General features: G+C 31.0%; 1 protein-coding gene across 1 annotated transcript in view; it reads right to left on the reverse strand.

Moving 5' to 3' along the window:
• Positions 1–478: 478 nt before the first annotated feature.
• Positions 479–23,529, reverse strand: part of NRXN3_1 (Neurexin-3-beta) — a 38,124-nt gene continuing 15,073 nt past the window's right edge. The window contains exons 5-11 of the mRNA XM_051210499.1: positions 22,284–22,479; positions 17,756–18,095; positions 14,739–15,043; positions 10,172–10,340; positions 7,843–7,938; positions 4,688–4,829; positions 479–1,645 (exon numbers count right to left, since the gene is read on the reverse strand). Of these exons, the coding sequence (XP_051073172.1) occupies positions 730–1,645; positions 4,688–4,829; positions 7,843–7,938; positions 10,172–10,340; positions 14,739–15,043; positions 17,756–18,095; positions 22,284–22,479 (2,164 nt within the window). The 3' untranslated portion in view covers positions 479–729. The remainder of the gene's footprint in view (positions 1,646–4,687; positions 4,830–7,842; positions 7,939–10,171; positions 10,341–14,738; positions 15,044–17,755; positions 18,096–22,283; positions 22,480–23,529) is intronic.

Genomic DNA, 23,529 nt, shown 5'->3' on the forward strand with positions numbered 1-23,529 from the left:
AGAATATATCAGATCAATCATTCAAAACAATCATCTTTGAGCTTTTAATTATATAGCTTTCTAAGGAACTATCTTTGTTAATTTCGTAACATTCAATGTTGTTAAGCAGAATTATCAATGATTATTATTTATTTTTAATTGAGATCATGAGTCGATTCAACCTAAACCACCATTGAAAACCTTGAAGCACTAGATGGCCATTTTGTCTTAGTATGTGACTCCTTAACAGTGTTCATCCATGATTCCGCACACTAGACTCGAACCCAGGACCTTTGGTCTCGCGCACGATCTAACATCGTTCGATTCATGATCTTAATCCGGAACCTAACAATCTCCACAACTATATACTGATAATATTTATTTACTGTTAAATATTTGACATTTTCAAATAACATTTATCGTTGTGTTATTTTCGTTATTATTTCATTAAAATCAATCAAGACTTGCGCATAATTCAAAGAGAATGAGAAGACAAGCCTACCTGAAATATAATTTTATTTACAATGTTTATCGCTGCATACAGAGCAAATGATGTAAAGTCATTTTGATAGATATATATATGTCATATAAAAATGAGCTAACATACCGCAAATCTTTCTTTCTACATAAAAATAATACCCTCTTTATTTAGATTGTTGATCATATATTGATAGGTATTTGTCATTTATTCATAACATAATAAACTTGATTCAGAATTTCATTAATATATAGTAACTTGATATTTGAATACTACATCATTTGGGATGTTTCTATTGAAGAACCTGTACTGAATTGTCCATTATTTAGTGTATCAATAAATCCATGTATATATTGTGTTTTTAAATAATCATTATCAGAAACATTTAAAATAACTTTATATTCATTATCTTTTAAATATTTACCTGGTATATATTGTTCAAATGTTTTAATTGGAAGCTCGTTAACATTGAAATGCATTGAACCTATTTTAGGTAAAGATGTTTTTATTAAATTGTATTGATCTATTCCTGTTGATGATTTTCTTGGTAAATTTATTGAATCAGTTACTAAGATAAAAGGTGTTACTGTAGTATTAGAATAATTGATTTTATATCCACTAATTGATGTTCGATCACATAGTGAATGTGATTGATCATCTGAAACTGATGATAATTGTTCTTGATTTTGTTTTAATCGTTTAGATATCATAGTATATCTTATATCATCCATACTTAATAAAGAACCTACTGAAGCAGTTCTATAAGTAACTGATGTCGGAGAGAATTGATGTAAATGACTCATTTGCTTTGTTTCAGTTAATTTAGAACAATGTGAATTTACATGTTTATTGCGATGACATCTATAAGCTAGAAATGTAACTGAGATTAACATTATTAGGCCAGCACCGGCTAAACTAATTAACAGCCAAATATTAACTTGTTCACGTAAACGACTCATTGTTTTAAATACTTTCCATTTATTATATTGTAAATAATTTGTCTGTGAATGAATTATATCTGACTGTATAGATTCATTAGAAATATTGTTATTAAAATACTTATAGTTCGATGATGATAATAATGAAGAGGAAGAATTGGAATAAAAATGAAATGGTAATGAATTGGTTAAGATTTGTTTTGTTATCTCTTCACTAACTGGTTCATCACGATTCACGTAGTTTACTCCACTATTAAAAAAATATGTTGAACTTAAACTATAGTTGTTATCTTCAAGAAATAACAATGAACTAAATTGTAAAATATAGAAAATACAAATACTTACAATTAAATGTAACTAAACGACTGTTTTCATTAATGCTAATTTCACATAATATTGCAGTATTTATATTCTGGAACAGATTATATAATACAAATGGGTGTAACTAATTATGGAAGAGGAGACTCAAACTAAATTTTATCTTTTTCTTCAAACTACTTAATAAACTATCTTTTATATCTAGTCAAGTGATTCAATATGCAGAAACTTCTCATTATGACATCCGTAACTCCTTGTCACTAGTGAAATAAACTTATTCTGAATCATCTCCTTATATAGATTACTTTGTGTGTAAATTTTCTAGACTCTGGAATAATCTACCACAATCTATCCGTACGATAAAATCACTCCCATTATTTGTTCTCTGCATTGATGCATACTGCTCCTCTGAAAATGCATTGAATGTTCTAACATCTGTAGGTGTATCTTATTCTATGAGTAATATTAGAGAAACTTCAAATGTTTAGACATTATTATAAGTAAATTCCTTAAATAAAACCACTTATCTACTGTCACTTTACGTTAACACTGTCTCTAGCAAACTAAGCTCATTTGAATAATATCTAGCATCAACATTATATCACTGTGTCACATGACACATGCATTTTGGTAGACCTGATTGACATATTTTGGTAATTATTGCATTGTTGATCCATGCTCTCTGTTTTCGTTTTATTTTCTATATTTGTGGGTAATTATCATTATTTTGATCTAGCACACGAAATGACTTTAAATACACCGTTCATAAATCAAAAGGCTGTCCACTGAAGAAAAATTAAAAGTTCCCGGCTGATGCATTTCGTCACTATAATACATGTAATACCTAAACAATTACTGAACTAGTATACTTAAAACTATCTTATATCATATGTTTGTTCTGTACATCTTATGTTACTATTTATATCAGATTGGTCATGGCTGTAAACTGGCGTGAATTCTGTAATTATCATTTTCAGAATATATATATATATATATATATATATTAATCAAAGTATGAAATTCTGACATTGAAGTAAATATAAATCTGGAATAGCATGCATGTTTAGTATAAATAAAGTTTCTACATTGACAATTGACGATTGTTATTTTCAAAACAATTTTCTGATTTAATATAAAATATCATACAAACTTACTGACGGATCAATAGGTTAAGCATTTACTCGCAAGACCTAAGGTCCTGGGTTTGAATCCTGCTCGTAGGATGGTGGATGTGCACTGCCGAGGAGTCTCATACTAAGACAAAATGTCAGGTAAGTGCTTTCAGATTTTCAGTAGGGATCTAACATTGGTGGGTTCATGATTTCAGTGAAAATCATTTATGCAATACTTATAAGACAAATACAAACATTTTAAAATAAAACTTATATATGTTCCACTAACTAGTTGTTATCTGGACATAATACCTCAGTGGCCAATTCATTAAAGTTTGAAGCAAAAGATCATTAAAAGAACTTCATAACCAGGATGAAAGTACATCCGAATGATGAGCCTCAAGTAGGAAGTAATGTGGTTCCTGAATCTAACTGTTAGCCGATATCACTCTTTACATATAATATGCACGTTTGAATGGTAACTAATTTCAAATGTACTAGGTCACAAATCTTTTTATTTTTAAACATTATGAGGAAGCATTATCGAGCACTTCTAGTTATTGCAACACAAAACATTAAGCGGTCCATTTAGTATCGTATTTCTATTTTCAATAAAGAGTTTTCAAGTAAAAGTGGGTTAAGTCAATCGGAATCAAGAGAGCGGCTTTTAGAAAAAGTTCAAATTTACTGAAGAAGGACAACAATTTAAATCATAAAAAGTTTTAAGAATATCAAATTCGTAATCTACAATTACAATCAAATTTCTATAAACCTCCTTAAAGAGCAATTGTAATCAGCTTTTGTCTAGCTGATTCATTTTCTATAAACAGTTGAATTTGTTTTGTCAAAATTGGCTATCCAAAACCTATTTTGGAAACTTCTAATCACATATATTGTCAGGTTATTCCTTTGTTTAATAGTGCCTTTATATGTGTTATATATGGCTGTATAATACAAATCAGTGTTATCTTTGAAATCTACTGATGAACTTTAGAGAGTGATCTGATGTGGTGAATAGATAAAATTACACATTTAACTTATCTGGATTTTTCGATCAAACATTACGTCCGTTTTTAATTCAATATGATAATTATTCAGTGTAATGTGTTTTTATTAAGATCATGAACTGACTGATGTTAGATCACCATTGGAAACCTGGGAGCACTTGATGGCCGTCTCGTTCTATTGTGGGACTCCTCAGCAGTATACCATTTTTCTCAGTATAACAATAGTTAATTTCGGTTCGATGTTTATTGAATATTTAATACACGTTATATTAAATTACCTTGAACTATATACAGCATGATATGTGGCTTGCAATTTTGTTATGTTTTCATACAAGTGACCATATTTCATTATTTGTGCAAATCAATATATAAGTGAATGTATTTTCGACTAGGGTTGTCGTCGTGTTTCTATGTTGATAAATCTTCACTTGTACTGGTCTTCCATGTTCTTACTTCACGTCATGTACAGTGATGTCGGTGTCGGTTATTTGATATTGTAGTGAACGAGAACACCAGTTTGGACAACTAAGCGTATTCAGATATAACATTACAGAATATCTTGGTAAAATCTGAGAACCATTCAGTAAATAATTCATTTGCAAAATGTTGGTCAATTTTCACAGACTTTACAATTTTTTATTCTCATTCCAATCACTCTCTGTTGTCGTTCGCTTCTCTCCGATGTTCTCAACCTTCTGTCACTAGGCATTCCGCTTTCGATTGGTGACACATACTACTTATATCTGTCGATATCAACAGTACACACTACAGTATAACTTAGCTTTTAAGACTAACTCTTTAAATGAATTCAAAATTCATTACTAAGAAAATATATGTGTTTAAATGTAAACTCACTCTTTATAGTAGTCAGATTTGAGTAATTTCGGTTGAAATTTTGGTGTATGCTTCACATTTCCAAATCGTGTCACATGTATATACATTACGTAGGATAAACCGGCAGCTATATCATGCAATAGTAATCCATTATAGTAAACACCTTAAAAATTAATAGAAATTAGTCATTCCCAGTAAAACATATATTTTTTCTCATGATAATAAAAAAAGTGTTTACTGAGAAATATTCGATCAAAAAATGTGTTTCTTGACAAAGTAATGGTAAACAACACCTAATTGATTATTCACACTTAACTGATGTTTAAATGAAATATTCATCCATCAAAAGAATATTGGAAAGCATGAATAATAAATATATTCTTGAATGAAATGAATTAATTGCATTACACTTACGAAAACCTTTCTTTGTTTACATATTTTATCACTGTTGTTCCTACCTAGAATTCTTGACCATTATTATTATTATTACTGTCCTATATTCTGTATGCCAATGTTTTATTAGCGAGACTATAACTTGTGGACGAACTAATCAGATTTATGATAACAGGTCTTGGATTTCGGCGCGAAATTCTTTATCCATTTGGCTAAATAGCGTTTTGGTATTTTAGCTGATGTTAGTTCGTGATGAAAACTACAAATCTAATCCCTATACTTAACCATCAACTCTAAATCACAATCCTTATCTTTCACAAAGGTTTAAAACCCTCATTTAGCCCTAGTCAGTAGGTGGACCTACTCAAGGCCACCTTATCGTCGCTTAAAGGCCGTTTTAATTAATAAAATCCACATATTCTTTGTTTACCCAGAATGAATTGATTTGAGCTTATTTGAATTAATCTGACAAATTGTGTCATACATATATTTACTATAATAATTAACTTTATAGCGTGTTAATTAGTTCACTGATTACAACATATAAGAAATTATTTGAATGGCTGGTAATTATACGCTATTCTACCTTTGAAATTCAATGAAAGCATAGTCAATGAACATTAAAATATGTAAGAGAATAAAGATAGTTTATTGTATTAAATTAAAAAAATAAGTAACACTTGAATAATTACACATTGCCTAGTTTCTTTTAATTTTCATCTATAAATAGCCCGTTCAAATGCCCGGCTTATCTCTTCTCTAAAACATGTATTTGTTACCATAAATTTTCCAGGTTTAAATCTGTTTCCAGGAACAGATAATATCTAATAAACGAGTATAATTATACAATTTCATAGAATGTTTACAATCTAATTAATCAGATACCTTAAATGGAATACTAGGATTGTCGGTAAACTTTCTAAACTTAGCTTTGTAGAAACGAGAGGCGGTTACAATTGGAATGCATACACCAAATGTATTATGTGAAAATAGACGTCATAATAATAAAACTGGTATTAAATATTTGTGAATGAGTATGAATAGCAAATAATTTTTATTTAAAACGTCTTATGCGTAGATTTTGGATATTTAGAAGTAGAATTCCAGTAAAATGGGGGTTTCGTTCTGTTGTGTGCCAAAAATCCTCTAATCAAGCATATATTACTGAACAAATAGAACGTTGTTATTTAGTCGTCAGTGTAGAATTGTGAAAAATGTTGAAACTTATTGAGATCACGAACTGATCTAATTTAGATAACCATTGAAAAGCTGGAAACACTGAATTGCCACGTTTTTCTAATATGATACAATGGAAGATGATTGCGTAATATTGGTTGAAATTAGACTTGTACACAATTGTGTCCCAACGCATTGGTTTACAGATCAGAAGTTTAAGCGTGAGATTGAAGATTTTAGAATCAGTCCCTATGGTTGGGTCATGAATGCACACTTCTCGGTAGTCATATACTATGACGCAACGGCCATGCAGTTTTCTAACTTTTGTTTGTGTTATTAATAAAGTTGTACATAATCAAATACAGGGTTTTAAGGTCAATCTTAGGTTGATCTGTAGTGCAAACCTTTTTAACTTCTACGTTCTGCAGCTTTATGAATATGTCTGAAACCTTAAACGTAAATGTAATGGTTCGTGACGGTACTATTACAGCTCTTATCCAAAACTTATTAAAAAACGTTTGTGCAAACTGTTAATATTAAAAGTTGGATAGAATTTATGTAAAGAAGTAACTGACATAAAATTTCGACACCCAATGTCGTAAACAACAAAATAACGTTTATTTTATTAAATGTAATGTTTTCTTTAAACTAAATATTGAAGTATAACCATGTGTATTCGAGACATAAAATGTTCCATGTCAATTCAAATATTGTACAACTGAGAAATTTTAACGCAATTTTATGGTGTAAATAACTGTACTGAAAACAGTCTGAAAAATGTAACTGTGGAAAAAGGGATATCGGGTTCATAGCTTCCGGAAACTCTTAGCTTTTACTTGAAGGTGTCATAATCATTGTTTGTGATGACCATTCAAGTCCCTAGATATATATTAATACATTGAATTGATTTTCTCTGGTTTGGGTTTTTGTAGAAATGTTGTTGTTTGCGAGATGGGTTTGAAACCTCTATGTTCAGCTCACTTCTTTTTACTAAGGCTTCCATCTAGTAACAACCCTAGAAGGACTTCAGATTCAATATGATCTTAAAGAGATACTTGTATATTTATAGAGTTTTACACATACTGATACCGATATTTCATTGAAAATGAAAGAAATACCATTACCCCTTCTAATATACATAGATATTATAGTTTTAGAATAATGTTGACAACGAGAAAAAAATAGTCACCTTTAATATGTTTGTAAATGTAAACATAGTGACTTAAAAACTTAAATAAATTTTTTTTCTCAGAAGGCGTTTGTGGAGATTTTAGAAATTTCACAGATTGAAATCATGAGTCAATTGAAGCTAGACCACCATGGAAAACCTGGAAGCACTGGACGGTCGTTTCGTCCTAGTACGAGACTCCTCAGCGGTGAGCAACTACGATCCCGCACCCCGCGGGATTCTAACCCAAGACCTATTGGTTTCGCACGCGAACACTTAACCACTAGACCACTGAGCCGGCATCCAACGTTGTTAATGTTTATAAAAAAACATCTAAATGTTACTTTTGTAAATGTATTATAATCCATAAGTGATTAATCAATTATATTCCTTATTTCTATGGTGTATAATAAAAAAAAAATATGATAATATAACTTACCGGTCATGTAACCATGAAAAAAGTCTGTCTTATTTAATCGTGGTGCATGTCCAAGCCAAATAACTTTTTGATTATTGAACTGTTTCCCATATATACCTATGTTTATATAAAATTTATTATTGAAACAAACAAACTAACAAAAGAATTCGTCTATTTACTAGTCAAATATATCCGGATAATGATAGGTTAATATCTATTGAATTTTATTGTAACTATGATAAGTAAAAAAAAACACAGTGGAAAGTTTTAATTAATTAGTCGGCAAAGAAGAAAAAAACAAATAAGAAGAAAATTAATGGATGAAATGAAAATTCATTTCCTTTCTATATTGTTCCTTATATTTATTATTGAAGAAATCTATAAACTAATGTAATCATGTCTATATGTAATATGTAATAGAAGGTCTAAAGATTTTATTTCCGATAAAATATTCTTACCTGGAAATAAAAAGTGTAATAAGTTTGAATTAGAATACTTTAAAGTACATTTACATTGAAAATACAGATGAACTCTAGTATTACGTTCATGAATTGATTAACGTAGAATATGATATACAACTAATGACAATGGAATGTATATAATCTTCATAATGGCAAATCAGAAGATAAAAGAAACAGGAGAAGTGATTATTCGGTAAGAATTGAAGAAAATGTATAGAAAAGCATAGATATTTATAGATATTAGAGTTAGCTATAACAACCAATCTGCAAGGAAGCAAATTAGGCTACCATCCAATCGTAGCATGACAAGTTTTTATTCTAGGACACTCTATCTGGTTCTGATTGTGTGGAAACTCTTTGACTCCTTTAAGGACTCTAAAGGTTCCATCGTACTTCTCGGATGCCATCTTAACACCTAGTTACTGAATCGTCGTTTAAACATAATTTTTTATTAGAGCTATATGGATTTTCCAAAAAATTTGTATGAAATTATGGAGTATTACATTCATTGAATCTTTATTAAATTATTTCAAATATGTCGTTAATAAAAACTTGACAGTGTTTAAGATGTATCTGAGTATTTGATTAAGATCATTGTTGCGTGAGTATTATGTCACCATCTAATCTACTGTTTTTAAAATATATTATCATATTTTTTCTGTTGATGTAAAAGAATACAGAATGAAGGGATGGGAACTTTCGGAATTATTTGATCAACTTTTATTATACATCTTTGTATTATCTTATAACTAAATTATTGAACTGATATATTTTTATATTTCATGTGTTGTAAGCTACCGTTTGATTCATTAACTAATACTATACAGCTTATTATTTCTAATTTAGAATTAGTCAAGTGATTTACCGTTTATTAGATTCATTGTCATATTGGTCTGTTTGTAGTGGCTGTGCTTCGTTAACCAATCAACCTTATAACCGTTTTCATATAATCCTCAACGGTGTTTGAAATTAGAAGGAAAAGAAAAGCAACGACTAAAGTTTATTAGCAGATAACTCAGACCACAAAGCAGAGAGGTAAATGAGTGAGTCAGCAAACCCAGAGTGTAGAGTGTTGAATGTACATGTTTATATATAGGGAAATGAATGGATAATCGAATCGATTAAGCAGCCGATAATAAAGCTAGCAGAATGAATATATGTGTAGGCGGTAAGCAATGTTCAGAAACACATATTTCATACAAGCACAACAATAATAAATTATGGATGACTTTATCCGTTAAATAAGTTAACAAAAGTGCTTAACCGAATTAAATGTGAACACACTCAGTTGCAGGTGAGCTACTATGTGTTTGTATACAATATTGTTTTTTCACTGATATTGTGATCCAGTACGTTATGTTTGTATATAAGCCTACACTGTTTAGAAGAATAATGATAAATTCTTGGTTGTTATCATCATATATTCGAACTGAAGTCTTGAAAGGAACGGAACGATAAACGTTCTGTAATTTCGATTCAAAATTAATCATGTTATTGATTAAGACTTCGGACACTGAACTATGGAAGGAAAAGTCGTTAGGATGTTCTGTTATCTAATATATCACATTGATAAAATAAGTAGGATTTGATTAGGGGCTTATCATGCAGATCATCTCACTGTATTTTTTTACGCTGTTGATAATGTTGTTAATTAACGTGAAACTGTAATAAATTCCTGAATGAATCCAGTTTAATTAGAAATGCTTGGTTAGTGAATTTATATGCAATGATACTATATATATATTCTTCAATATAGATACTGCATAGTGCTAACACCTTTCAATATCTACTTATTCAAAAGTCAGAATGTACATAATGGAAATCGTGTAGTCAAATTTTGAAAAATTAAAAGCATAGTCATGTTTTTGAATGTTGATAAATCAACTTACTGTTTAGTTCATATGTATGTCTTGAGTCATCTACTTCAAGAATTATCTGACGATCGACACGATAGCCTCGTATTCGATGATAAAATCCATCATTGATTGGGAAATTAGGTCCACTGATATGAACCACACCTCCACCCATGTTATAATTAAGCCGCACTACACCTGATTCCTAAATAGGAATTTTCAAAAAAGTTGGAAAAAAATGAAAATACATTTTCACTGTTTTATTAATTGCTAGTGACGAATGTAATATTTGGCTAATCCTTAGGGCAGATCTAATTCTCTAGATCAAGTTTCGATAAGGCCACTAGTCTAAATATTCCGACATCGCATGTGCTAGGTGTCGTTGTCGGGCATTTATATGTAGTTGGTAGACAACCTCTAGATTATGTTTTCTGATATTGTTACTTCTTGTTACTCAAATACCTCAGTGATGAAGTCTCAAACTACAGCATTGAATAAGGCGTGTTTGAACCCCATAGAGAATATCTGTTGGCTTAACAGTTCAGGTATGCCTTGTTGGCTATTCTCAAATAACATGAAACTAATGACCAATGTTTCCTGCAAATGACCTTTGAGTACCCAGGATAAAAACATAATAAAACTATATAGATGGATTCTTCGTAAAATTGTCTTTGATGGTCAGACGTATAGAGGTTAGATGAATTATCGACCTGTTATCTCGAGGCATTTAAAACTTAGAAATCAGATCCATAACGACTGTTAACGTTGTTTTATCTGTGTCACATAACAGTTAAGATCTTGAATTCTAATTGACTCATCCTAGCTAGTAGTACTTTTAACATAAATTTATCTTCCCTTTTCATAAGTTAGCTAGACGACTATCATTCATTATTAAAATGATTTTTCTGATTTTCAAGATTGTTTTATGAAGAATGTTACCTCATTATTAAGTGTACTAGTATTTTATCACTTCAATGAAATATATCTGTAGCAGCTTCTATCGATCTAATTAATTTAACTCTTATGAGATGTGAAACCCAAGTTCATCTGATTTAAGTTTTAAATCTAGAATTTATTCCGTCTGATTTTGTCATATCGGCACTTAGTTATCTATCTCACTGATATATGTACATGCAAACTAAATCTAATCTGTACAAATGGATATCATCTTTAAACTTTTGATAATGTAATGATATGTGTGTAGCATTTACTGTGAGCATCAAACCTTACATAAAGCTATATGTTCTTACAAACATAGAAAGTAATAAGAATTGACTCAAAAGAGTCTGGTCTGTCCAACAAAAAGATGTACAATTAGCCGCTTGACTTTATTATGATTCAAAATTTTATTCCTTTTCATCTCTCCATGAAACATCCCTCTATTCAATTGATATTATTAATAATAAGGGTATCATAAGATTATTCAAATTTTGTAAAGAATATAAAACGTTTGCTAGAAATAATAAGTACCTATTTTAATTTCAGTTCCCAATATGATCCCTGCCTATATCGATTGGTTGCGATTGCGCTTGGTTCGCTAAGTTTCTGAGTTTTTCAAGGTTATGTTTTCGATGCTATACATATATTAACTTTGTCATACTTGTTCTATTTTAAATATCATGTTTTCGTACAATTTTTGTTTTCCATGATTTAGCGGCCAAATGTTGAAGTATTGTATGCTAGCTGTCATTATCCATTTGCCAAGTAAATCCAATCCTAATTCCTCAAGTACTATGGGCTTATACGGAACCCTCCAATATCAAGAGTTAACGCTAATTAGGTTAATCACATCTACATAATGTTTTTTTTGTTTCCTTTACCGTTGAACTGTTTTATTTATCCAGTGAATCACGAAGTCACAGTTATCAGTCACACATGAAAACTTATTATTATACGCTGATCTATCTGATCTCTTCAGTTTACTAATTACTGAATCAATTAAATTACAGAAAGCAAGAACGAGGATTGGAGCAGAATAATGTGAATTTCATTTTATTCCGTTTGTTTCTCATCAGCTGCTTACAAACTGTAATATTTTAAAATTAACTTTATTACAGATATTGGCATACTTATACACATGAGTTTGACTAAACATGAATATATGTATTATGATGTATTATTTGAGATATTTTGGTGATACCCTCTACGTATGTAATAATCAACAACATGCAATAAACCTTCTAAAACTTTTCAATGAAGCCCATCCAAATATCCAGTTTACTATGGAACATGAAAATGAAAACACGTTCCGAATCGATAGCAACCGAACGTCTAAAACCAAATTTATGTTTACAAATAGAGACAGTAATAAATCTTTCTTTGCCCTAGTAACATTAAACGCCTCTTTTATTTAATATGTCATGTATTATCTCAACTCTTTCTAAAGTCTAAATTACACCATTGTCATTTTTCTTCACATCATAGCTGACTGATCTCAATTCAGATCTCTCTTCATCACCAATAATCTATTTTCAGTTGCTTTATTACATAATTATTTAATCAAAAATGGATACGGGTTAGCGGTGGAATCCAGGACGCACGTTTCGTCCTATTTGGATGTACCAGCATCCGAGAGTTGATGTTCACCCCGGGACTCAAATCCAGTACCATTCGCCCCAAACACCATCGCGTTATCCACTTAGCTACTGAGTCCTGATAATCACCTGCTTGTGCAATGGGGTAACGTTTAAAATCACTTGGTGTTGTTGTTGCTACTGGGTTCGAGTCCCGGAGTGAACATCAATTCTCGGATGCAAGTACATCCAGCTGACGAGTCCCAAAGGGGACGAAAGGCACGTCAAACTGGATTCCACTGCTAGCCACTATCCATCATTGCTTACAAAAGCTTGTGAATTAAGGCAATATCGAGGCATACGCACAGTATGCACATATGCCAACAACAGACTGATCAATTGCAATCTTAAACCTCAATGGGAAGATACAAGCCAAACAATACCAAGTGAATATAATCATTTAATGTTTGTTTACTTTATTAGTTCTAATCACTATTTCAATGTTCTGGAACTTCCCCTCCCAAACCCTTTATATCCGAAACAAACAATTTTTATGATTTCATTAAACTCTATTGAAATCTTCGCTATATTATAATACACATATACTCATTTTTAATCACCCTTGTATGTAATAAGTATGTTAATATCTATAATAACGTTGATTTTCAAATTTTCTAGGTTGTAAGTAGGTGATGAGAATCTAACGAAATACGATAAAACTCATATTATTCTGCACCAATCTTCGTTCAAGTTCTCTTTAGGATAATAAAGGTAACTATGTGTATAAAATTAAATTATATTCACCTTATCATTATAGGGTTGTGTAGATTATTAAGTTTTTAGTTGAGATGATGAACAAATTGATATTAGACCATCAGTGCAAAACTCGAAGTAGTGGATGGTCATTTCCTCCTTTTGTGGGACTCTCAGTATTGCACACCTGCGATCACGCTCCGCAGAATTCAGACCCAGTGCCTTCGATCTCACGCGTGAATCAGTTCAATCAATTCATGATCTCAATCAAAAACCTAATAATCTCCACAACCCTATACTAATAATAACCATGTGCTCACTAGTGACTAGCTTCTTGAGGGAATTCACGGATTTCTAGTGAGAAGCCGTGACCATTGAGGCAAATCCGTGTCAAGTAGAGACAGGTATTTACCTCAGTACAATGGAAGATGGTCACACAATTTCGTGTATTGGTTGAAGTTAGACATGAACACCGTTGAATCCCAGGTCTGTTGTCTAGAGGTTAAGTGTTCACGCGCGAGACCAAAGGCCCCGTTTTCGAATACCGCCCGTGGGATTGCGGATGTGCACTGCTGAGTAGTCCCACAATAGAAAGAAACGGCCATCAAGTGCTTCCAGGTTTCCAATGGTGATCTAACAACAATCAGATCATGATCTCAATAAAAACACATTACACCGAATAATTATCATATTGAATTAAAAACGGACGTAATGTTGGATCGAAAAATCCAGATAAGTTAAATGTGTAATTTTATCTATTCACCACATCAGATCACTCTCTAAAGTTTATCAGTAGATTTCAAAGATAATACTGATTTGTATTATACAGCCATATATAACACATATAAAGGCACTATTAAACAAAGGAATAACCTGACAATATATGTGATTAGAAGTTTCCAAAATAGGTTTTGGATAGCCAATTTTGACAAAACAAATTCAACTGTTTATAGAAAATGAATCAGCTAGACAAAAGCTGATTACAATTGCTCTTTAAGGTGGTTTGTCGAAATTTCATAGCTTGATTGAGGTTAGACATGAGCAGCAATGGATACCGATTCAGTGGTCTGAACATTAGGTGTTCGCGCGTGAGACTGAAAGCTCTGGGTTCGAATCCCATCCATGGGATCTTGGATAAGTATTGTTGAGAATTACCATAATAGGACGTAACGCTCTTCCATTGCTTCCAGGTTTTCAATGATGATCTAACATCAATCAATTCATGATCTTAATCATATATTCACCTTTATTTAACATGAAATTATTCATCATCATTACTGTTAAATAAATAAATAATGATAATACAAAAACTACATTGTATCTATGTATAAACTTACTAAAAATAAATGTATAAAATCACCAATTTGTGTTAAACTAGTAACAAATAATAAAGTGGTTATATAATTATGAGAAATTTGTTCATTATTTTTGTGTTGGTTTTTATTATAAGTTAAATTTGTTAAAATTGTTTGAATACCAAGTACAAATTCATCTTGTCTTGTATTTCTTACACGATCTGTATAAATTAAACGTAAATAACCAATATGGTCATTATCATTATCAATTGTTTGATTGATATTATTTGATAAATTATAACTTATAGTTGTATCATACTTAACACCATATGCAAATGTTGTTCCAGCTAGAAAAGATGTTTTCGAAAAGAAAAACAAACAAACAAATATTAGTAGAATATTGAAACAGATTTGAGTTTTTTTTTAAATGTACAATTTATAAAACAAAACAAACAAGCTTTCCTGGTTTGATTGATGAAGTAGGAATTTGATTCGATACAACTTTTTAAAGCCCTCGAATACCCTGGTACAGTCGAGGTTTGGGAGAGTTAGTTCTCCCTATCGAAATACTCTCACATGGTCATGTTCATACAACCATTGCCAAGGAAGTCCTATTCACTACTTTCTTGTCACAGGGGTGTTATCTACGAAATTGAGAGGATGAAAAGCAAATATCTAGTGCTTTAACCGGGTTGGTAGATACGGAGGATCCATCTAGGGGAGTTAGGAAACCCTGATTTCAAACTAATGGTGCACATGGGCTTCAGGATCCTGAGGAAACAAATGGCGTATGAACCAATTGTTGGTCACTGGCTACCATGGAATTGAATCTGCTTACGTTGCTCTAATGCGTTATGGATCAGACCTTTAGGTCAAAGGCTCGGGGTGTAGACCCTAAGAAAATCACCAGCTTGGGCTCCCGGGCAGCATTTCAGCCCTCATGCGAATTGAATGATTTATTTGGCACGTATATATTTGGTGCGTCCTTGTGCGAATGTTTATGTGTTTAAATGCATAAATAAATAATAATGAACTATGTTCTACTTCCCATCATAAAATAATCCAGGTTTTTAATCGTAGTCTAATTAACATCAGTTAGTTATGTAAAGTCTGTGATAATTCTATCATATTCACAAAACCTTATATTGAATAGTGTATGACATTGTCTGTTACAGAGATCAAAACGATACATAGTTAATTAAGTGAATTAGACACTGTTTCATGTAAAAACAGCGAAATTTTACATGGATCATTGCTTAAATGGTCCCGAAATGTATCAATTATAAACTTGAAAGGCTATTTGAAAAAAAGTTAGGAAAATTCTATATAAGCTTTTAATTTAGGATTACAAATTGATTCCAGTTGGACAATCATTAAAAATTAGTGCTCCCCCCCATGACTTCATCACAAATGATTAAATTCATGATCTCTGGTCTCGTGCATAAATTCTTTACCTGTAGACTACTGAGCCACAACCTAATGATTTCTTAGTATAATCCACGATATCGTGCCACTCCTTTCATTGACTTCGCGGTTTACTTTTCTCACGCATAGCATCCTTGAAACCCACTAGTCATGGCGTCTGACAAACTTCTTACAAGCTGTCAAGTTATATTTAACATAATAAAATAAACCACGTGTGTAAAGTGTATAATGTAGGAATTGTTATGTCTAGTTAATTGAGATTATTATTTAATGAATAAATTGACATAACTGAAATTAAACTGTTGACTTTATTCAAGAGAATTAATCTTACAGAACATGGTAATAGTCGCCAAATCGATAATAATTTAAGATTGAGAAATAAACGGAATTTCATCCACGACTGCGATACAATTCGAATCATTTAAGATTATTCATCGAAGAAACTTTCTCTTTGAATATATCATTTAATATACATGTACAACTGTATGCATAGTGATTTAACAAGTATATTTTTAGTTAACCTTGATATATGCTGCTTGTTAAATCTGTAAACTTTGAATACTTTGAAGCATCCAATTTAATATTACTGGGAAAATATACATTTTAAACTCATCGATGTTTCAAAATAAAGTAATAGCTACTCTCTAGTCTAACTGTTACCCAGGTAACGGTAAGCAATCTGTAGGGATAATACGTAATAACTTAACATTTATCACATACGCCTAGTTATAGGTATCATACTCATATGTGTCACTTCTAATTAATATCAACCAAGACTTGTACAAGGTCTGATGACTTGTAAAACTTTATGATCAGACAAAAAATGAAGCATGTGGAATGTCAAAGTCATCTTTTTATTCCTTAATAATTACCTCTATCTAAGAAAAGCGGAATGAACCCATACTTTGTGTTCACAAAAGTATTTTAACGGTATAGACAACTGATCTTCAACACGGAAGTTATCTCCATTCATTTACACGATACATGCATATATTTATTACTGAATTCGAATAAATAGTCTAATAATGGTACAGAAAAGAATTCTCTGTGTACTTAGGGAAGTGTAAATTATTATTAATCGACCTTATAACTTCACACATACATTCCCGGGCTGGTTCTCGGAGTAAATTCAAATTTATTTTTACTTAAAAAGTCAAGTAGCCAAATACGAGTTGGGATGGAATCGATTTTTATTAGGAGTCAGTTAATTCATCAGTTCAAACACCACACACAGGTAGAGATCATGTAAAGTGAACTTTAAATATTTCTATCACTGTATCCACGATCGAGTAGTAATTAATTTATGGACTTTATTTACAATCAAAAAGAGAATAGAGAGTGATAAAAAGTAGGTTACACAAAAACATTCCGATTCGCATACACGTGGACAAAAAAATAGATAATTGAATGATCAAATAACAAACAAGTTTACAACAATAAGTCTCTTTTGTGAATCATGACGAAGCAATGAAATCAGATAAAGGTCAATGGAAATATATTGACCTTTGTCTGACCCACTTCTATTTGTCCCAGGAAAGATAAGTCGCTTAAAAAACCTGCTACACAAACAGCTAGCCCTTAAATTTACAATGAAATTTGAACATAAATGAAAAACAATTACTTTTTTTACTGACCTTTTATACATCGATGCCCATCAAATGTAGTCAATTCACAGGCACACTTAACACCTAACCATGTATGTAAACAAATTCCATCATTTAAGCAATATGGTTGAAATAGTTTATTATTATCATTGTCTCCATCAACATTTTTATTTGTTCTTGTAATAGTTGAATGATTTTGAATACGTTGAATTTGATTACAGTTCAATACACCTTTCGGTCGATAATGACAATTGTCCACGATTTGATCTCGGCAGACAGGTAATGTCCAATTTTTCGCATATTTTAACTTAGCCATATTTAATAAATCAAATGGAGGTAGTCCATTTATAGAGAAATTGCCTAGACAACCCTTATCAAAAATTAAATGAATAAATAAATAGAAATGAACATGTATACCAATAAGTTTATAATGTTGTTGAATTCTCCCACTTAAGTGGATTAATAGTGGGCCTTTCAATGTCATTTCGGACATTATCATCACTACATAAAAGTAACGATAATGATGTTATCTACAATTACAATAAAATTTCCGTTATTAAACTATTAAGTTCAGAGGATTCAGCAACACTAAATCCATCCACATCCCCAAAATGCAACTAAGTAATTGGTACAGTTCGTTTTGCTTAAAATGAAACTATAGAATATAAATGACATGGTAGGATTTATCAAGTCTGATTTCAGGGCTGTCTGATGATGCAGGCATTTGATTCGATTAAGCTCATTGAGACATAACATTCAACTTCCCATCGTATAATGTATTTTAGCCATGATCCGGTGTCTTGCACCACATTCATAAGTATATTTTTATTTGGTTATTTTGAGCTTTTGGAAAGTAACCAACCTCATCTACTGAACAAATCGTTTTTCAGATGAAATAAATTATTGAATTATTACATAAATCACTCAATTACGTTTGGACGTGGTTGTTTTTTTATCCGAAACTGACATTGATTAAATAATTAATAATAACTAGGAATTTCTAGTCAGCTGATTTGTTCTAGAATATTAAAATGTTTGCTCATTGATGACCTCATTTCAGATCTAGTTCCCTGAAGTTCTGGTAAGAGGAAACGACTTCAATTATAAACAATTTTTACAAATAATAACTCTTTTTTTAAAAAAAAACTGGTTTTAATGTCATACTTGATATATGATATTGGAAATATCCTTCTGTTTTCCTGTATTGGGTTCGACGATCTAGCATGAAATATATGTGAAATTAAACCGAAGATCTGACTCGATTTGTTGATATTGTCAAGTGCACTTAATGATTGCATGTCTAAATTTGTCTACAATAGATCAATTTAACCTCATCATAACTAATTTAGATAGAGAAATGCATTAACACTAAAATGTTGTAAACCACAATCGGGTCAGTTTAATTAAAATTTGTTATAAAAATAACGAATATCATTAAATGAATACATATTTTGTTTGTCCTATTAACCACCACGGTAAATTTATAATTTATGGAAGACCATTGAGCGACGTTAAGGTGATCTTGAGAATGTTCAACTATTAACTAGAACCAAATAAAGGTTATAAACCACTGTGAGGAATTAGAATTTTGATTTACAGATGATAGTTAGGGTTAGGAAATAGATTTAGGGTTTTATCAAAAAATGATATTGATTAAAATGCAAAAACTCTATTTAACCAAATGAATAAATGAGTTTTTTGGTCAAAATCCAAAACATTTTAGGAATCAATCAGATTTACGATAACAGTTCTTAAATTTTGGCTCGAAACTCATTTATCCATATGGTTAAATAACGTTTTAGCATTTTAGCTAATGTCAGTTCGTGAATAAAAACCTTAAATCTAGTGCCTAACTCTAGTCTCATCAACTGTAAATCATAATTCTAATTCATCATACAGGTTTGCAATCTTCATTTGATCTTAGTTATTAAGTGAACACTCTCAAAGTCACTTTAGCATCGCTCAGAGGTCATCCATAAATTATAGTCTCATCACTTATTATTTTATATATGATTGGTTCATTCATAAATTATGATAGTCTTGCCATCATTACATAATAAGGTTTCTAAAAGTGATTTTATTCAGGAAACAAAACGATATAATTAATATAATAGTTTGAAATTTGGTATAAGATTTCAAACACACCAACATTTAACACATTTACAAAATATTCCTTATTATTTATTTGGACACATAAATACTGGCACAAGGGGGCACCAGTTACATATGCGTCACACAAATCTCATTTGATATGTGTGAAGGCTGTGATACTGCCCTGGTGCCTAAACCGAAGCAGGTATAAAATATTCCAGTCATTCCACAATAATCAAAAATACATAACTCAATATTTTATACTTTCAATTCATTAGCATATAATACCTTATTAAAGTTTGAATTTTTAACAGTACAATATTATGAAAACATAGAAAGTTTCCGTCTTCTTTTCTTTTTTCTTATCAAAGAAACTTAATCTAATCTGTTTTGTTCACTATGAATATTTTTCATATATGTCAACTAGAGATTACACAAATCACATACATTCACCAATAAAACAAACAAATAAACAAACCAGTTCAAAGTGTTTTATATTATGTAATAGTTACTAAGTGAATTATTTCTAATGAATTTTAATATAAATTAGATATTGTCTAATTGGTCTCACTCACTCCCTCCCTCTCTATATATGAATGGATGAATATCAAAATTAATTGTTTTCTGATAGAGACTAATAATTTTTTTTAGTGTTTTGTTTTTAGTTTTAGTTATGGAATAAACTTATTGTTAGGTCATGTGGATAACTTTAGGCGACATAAATATAAATGTATGTTTTTAATGAAATCATTAGAAAAATAGATATGAAGTATTTTGAATAGAATTTTAATGGTTAAATTTCAATAGAAATCATGAAATTTGATAATTCATTTGATATTGTTTGTTTGTATCTTCTCATTATTGTATAAGATTGCAATTGATCAATCTGTTATTGGCATATATTCCTATTGTGTGTGTTGCTTCGATATTGCTTTAAGTCACGAGCATTTTAAGCAGAGATGGATGATAGCTAGCAATGGAATCAAGGACGCGCATTTCGACCTATTTGGGACTCGTCACTATCCATCATTGCTTACAAAAAGTTTGTGAATTAAGGCAATATCGAGGCATACGCACAGCATGCACATATGCCAATAACAGAATGATCAATTGCATTCTTAAAAAAGACTCAATGGGAAGATACAAGCCAAACAATACCAAGTGAAAAGTAATGTATGTTGTGAAGACGATTACTTTTGCTTGAAACGTAACACTTTTTGTTTTCAATAAAAACAAACATATATAAGACTCGTCAGTTGGGTGTACCTGCATCACAGAGTTGATGTTCATTTCAATACTCAAAATCGGTATCCTTTGCTTCAAACGCTATCTCGTTATCTCTTTGGCCAATATCCATGTTTGCTTAAAAATACTTGTGACTTAATGAAAAGAATCAAGAAAATATGCACAGTATGCACATATACTAAATGAGACAATGATATTTAAACATTCTTTTCATTAATTTTATAGTTGAATTCATGAGTCAGTTTAAGCTAGACCACCACTGGACGACCGTTTCGTCTTAGTATAGGACTCCTCAGTATTTTCATTGTTTAGTTGTTTTGCAATCAACAAATACTTTAAGTTCAGGAAAGCTTAGGATAAATTAATTTTTATTCACTTTAAACCATTTCGCATTTGTGGCAACTCATTCGCTCCATATTTACTCCCACTGTATGAAACATGATTGCCATTCAGCAAAAGTCAGCCTTGTCCTACGTTTTAATGAAATCGTGTGTACAACTGACTTCTCCGAATAAAGTTCATCAATAATAAGATGAACAGATGGCAGTCGGAAAGCACAAACATAACACACAATATTTTCATTCAGATAGGTAGCTGACTGTCATTCTGACCATTGTTTCTGTCTTCACTACCTTCACTAAAACCTACGATATAATTGAAAAGAGCTCTTTTCTACAGTGTGAAATATTGACGAACATTCTTGAAAACTTCGTAAATTTTCTCGAGAGCTTTTCTGAAGATTCACATTGAGTTACAGTCACTCACTTAGTACAATTATTTAATAGATTGTTCAAATTGGAAGTTCTAAGTCAAGAAATTATCTTTAATGTATGACTTAAATACTCATGTTATATCGTTTACTCATATTTAACATTAAATATACTTGAATTCACTTTGTATTGTTTGTTTGAACCTTCCCATTGATGTTTAGAAATGCAATTGATCAGTCTCTTACTGGCATATATGCATACTGTGCGTATTTCCTCGATATTGCCTTGAGTTACAATCATTGAAAGCAGAGATAGATGGTGGAATGCAGTAAGCGCGTTTGGTCTTATTTATAAATATACTGCTAGAAAATCTTCCTACTTCAAGTTGATACCATAAACATTTCCTATATACTTATTTACAAGTCGCGTGTATCTCACATTGTATTGATATATAGTTTAAAGTTGATACATGTGAAAGAATATCTTTGAAGGTATTTTTTCTGTCAAATTACCTGAAATCCATGGTATGAGCTAAGTTTCTCTCTCCATTTCAAGAATACAAGTTGAGATATACCACCAATATATAGTGGATCATTTAAATTGAAATTTCTTGCAATGTCACCATTGAAAACGGGAATCTTCAAAGATTGTTCAATACTTTGATTCCGATCAATATATAGTTGGAGTATATTATTTTCAAGATCTTTTCTGAAAGAATATGGACAGATAAGAGAATAAATAGTAAGGTGAACAGTCATTAGATGTCGTGTGGAGTTGTTTGAATATAATTAGTAGGTAAAACGTAATCATCATTTAAGCCTATCTAAATGTAACTAAACAGACGCCATATTGCGTAAATTATCTTCACAGATTATACGTATTCCTGACGTGATGAAAACAGTGAAATAACGTAATTGACTTGGAAATTATAATAAACCACATTTATTCATTGTGGTTTGAATGACAATAAAATTACATAGATATTTCGTTCAACATAAATCACAGCCGCTTGATGAGTATGGATTGATTTTATAACCGGTACTTTACGGATAATAGTATCTAAATCAAACATTCTGGGAAAAAAATAATTCGTGGTAATCTTCGAGACTATATCGTTTAACCAGTTCTCCCATTTTGTGGTGGTCGTATTGCTAAAGATGCTGAATATCTATAAAGATACTTTAATGCCTCAGCATCTAAGCACAGTCAAAAGTACGATGTCGACCTCCTGCATTGCATTGCACGATTATCGTACTCCAACTAGTTTTGAATGGTGAGAGTTCTAGAAATGTAGCTGAGACAATATAATCTCATTAGGTAAAAGTGATATTCAAGCCTAACTAGAGTGTTAAAAATTAGGTATTGTTTTACAATTCTAAAGTGATCTTTCTATTTTTTGGTTCATTAGTATAAGGAATAGATTAGTTCAATACATATAAGCCAACAATTCGTGTTTTCTTTTAGTTCTTCATCAAGCTTTACTGTGATATACAGTCATATCTAAATTGATATACGGTAATATTAAAATAATCAAGGCAGTTTATTTGTCAAGAATAACAGCGAAATACATTACACAAGTAAATATTTAATAAATGAAGTATACAAATCAACATTTTGAGTGCAAGTGTACTAACAATGAAAAGAAATATAAAAGTTGCGTATTATGTTTTTATGTAGTCGGTCAGTGAAGAATATATTCGAAAATGGTTTGAAGAAGAAATAAACAAAGAATATGGTGAATAATAATATGTACAATTA

This window comes from Schistosoma haematobium, chromosome 1 (assembly GCF_000699445.3).
Source record: "Schistosoma haematobium chromosome 1, whole genome shotgun sequence".
NCBI classification, from domain to species: domain Eukaryota; kingdom Metazoa; phylum Platyhelminthes; class Trematoda; order Strigeidida; family Schistosomatidae; genus Schistosoma; species Schistosoma haematobium.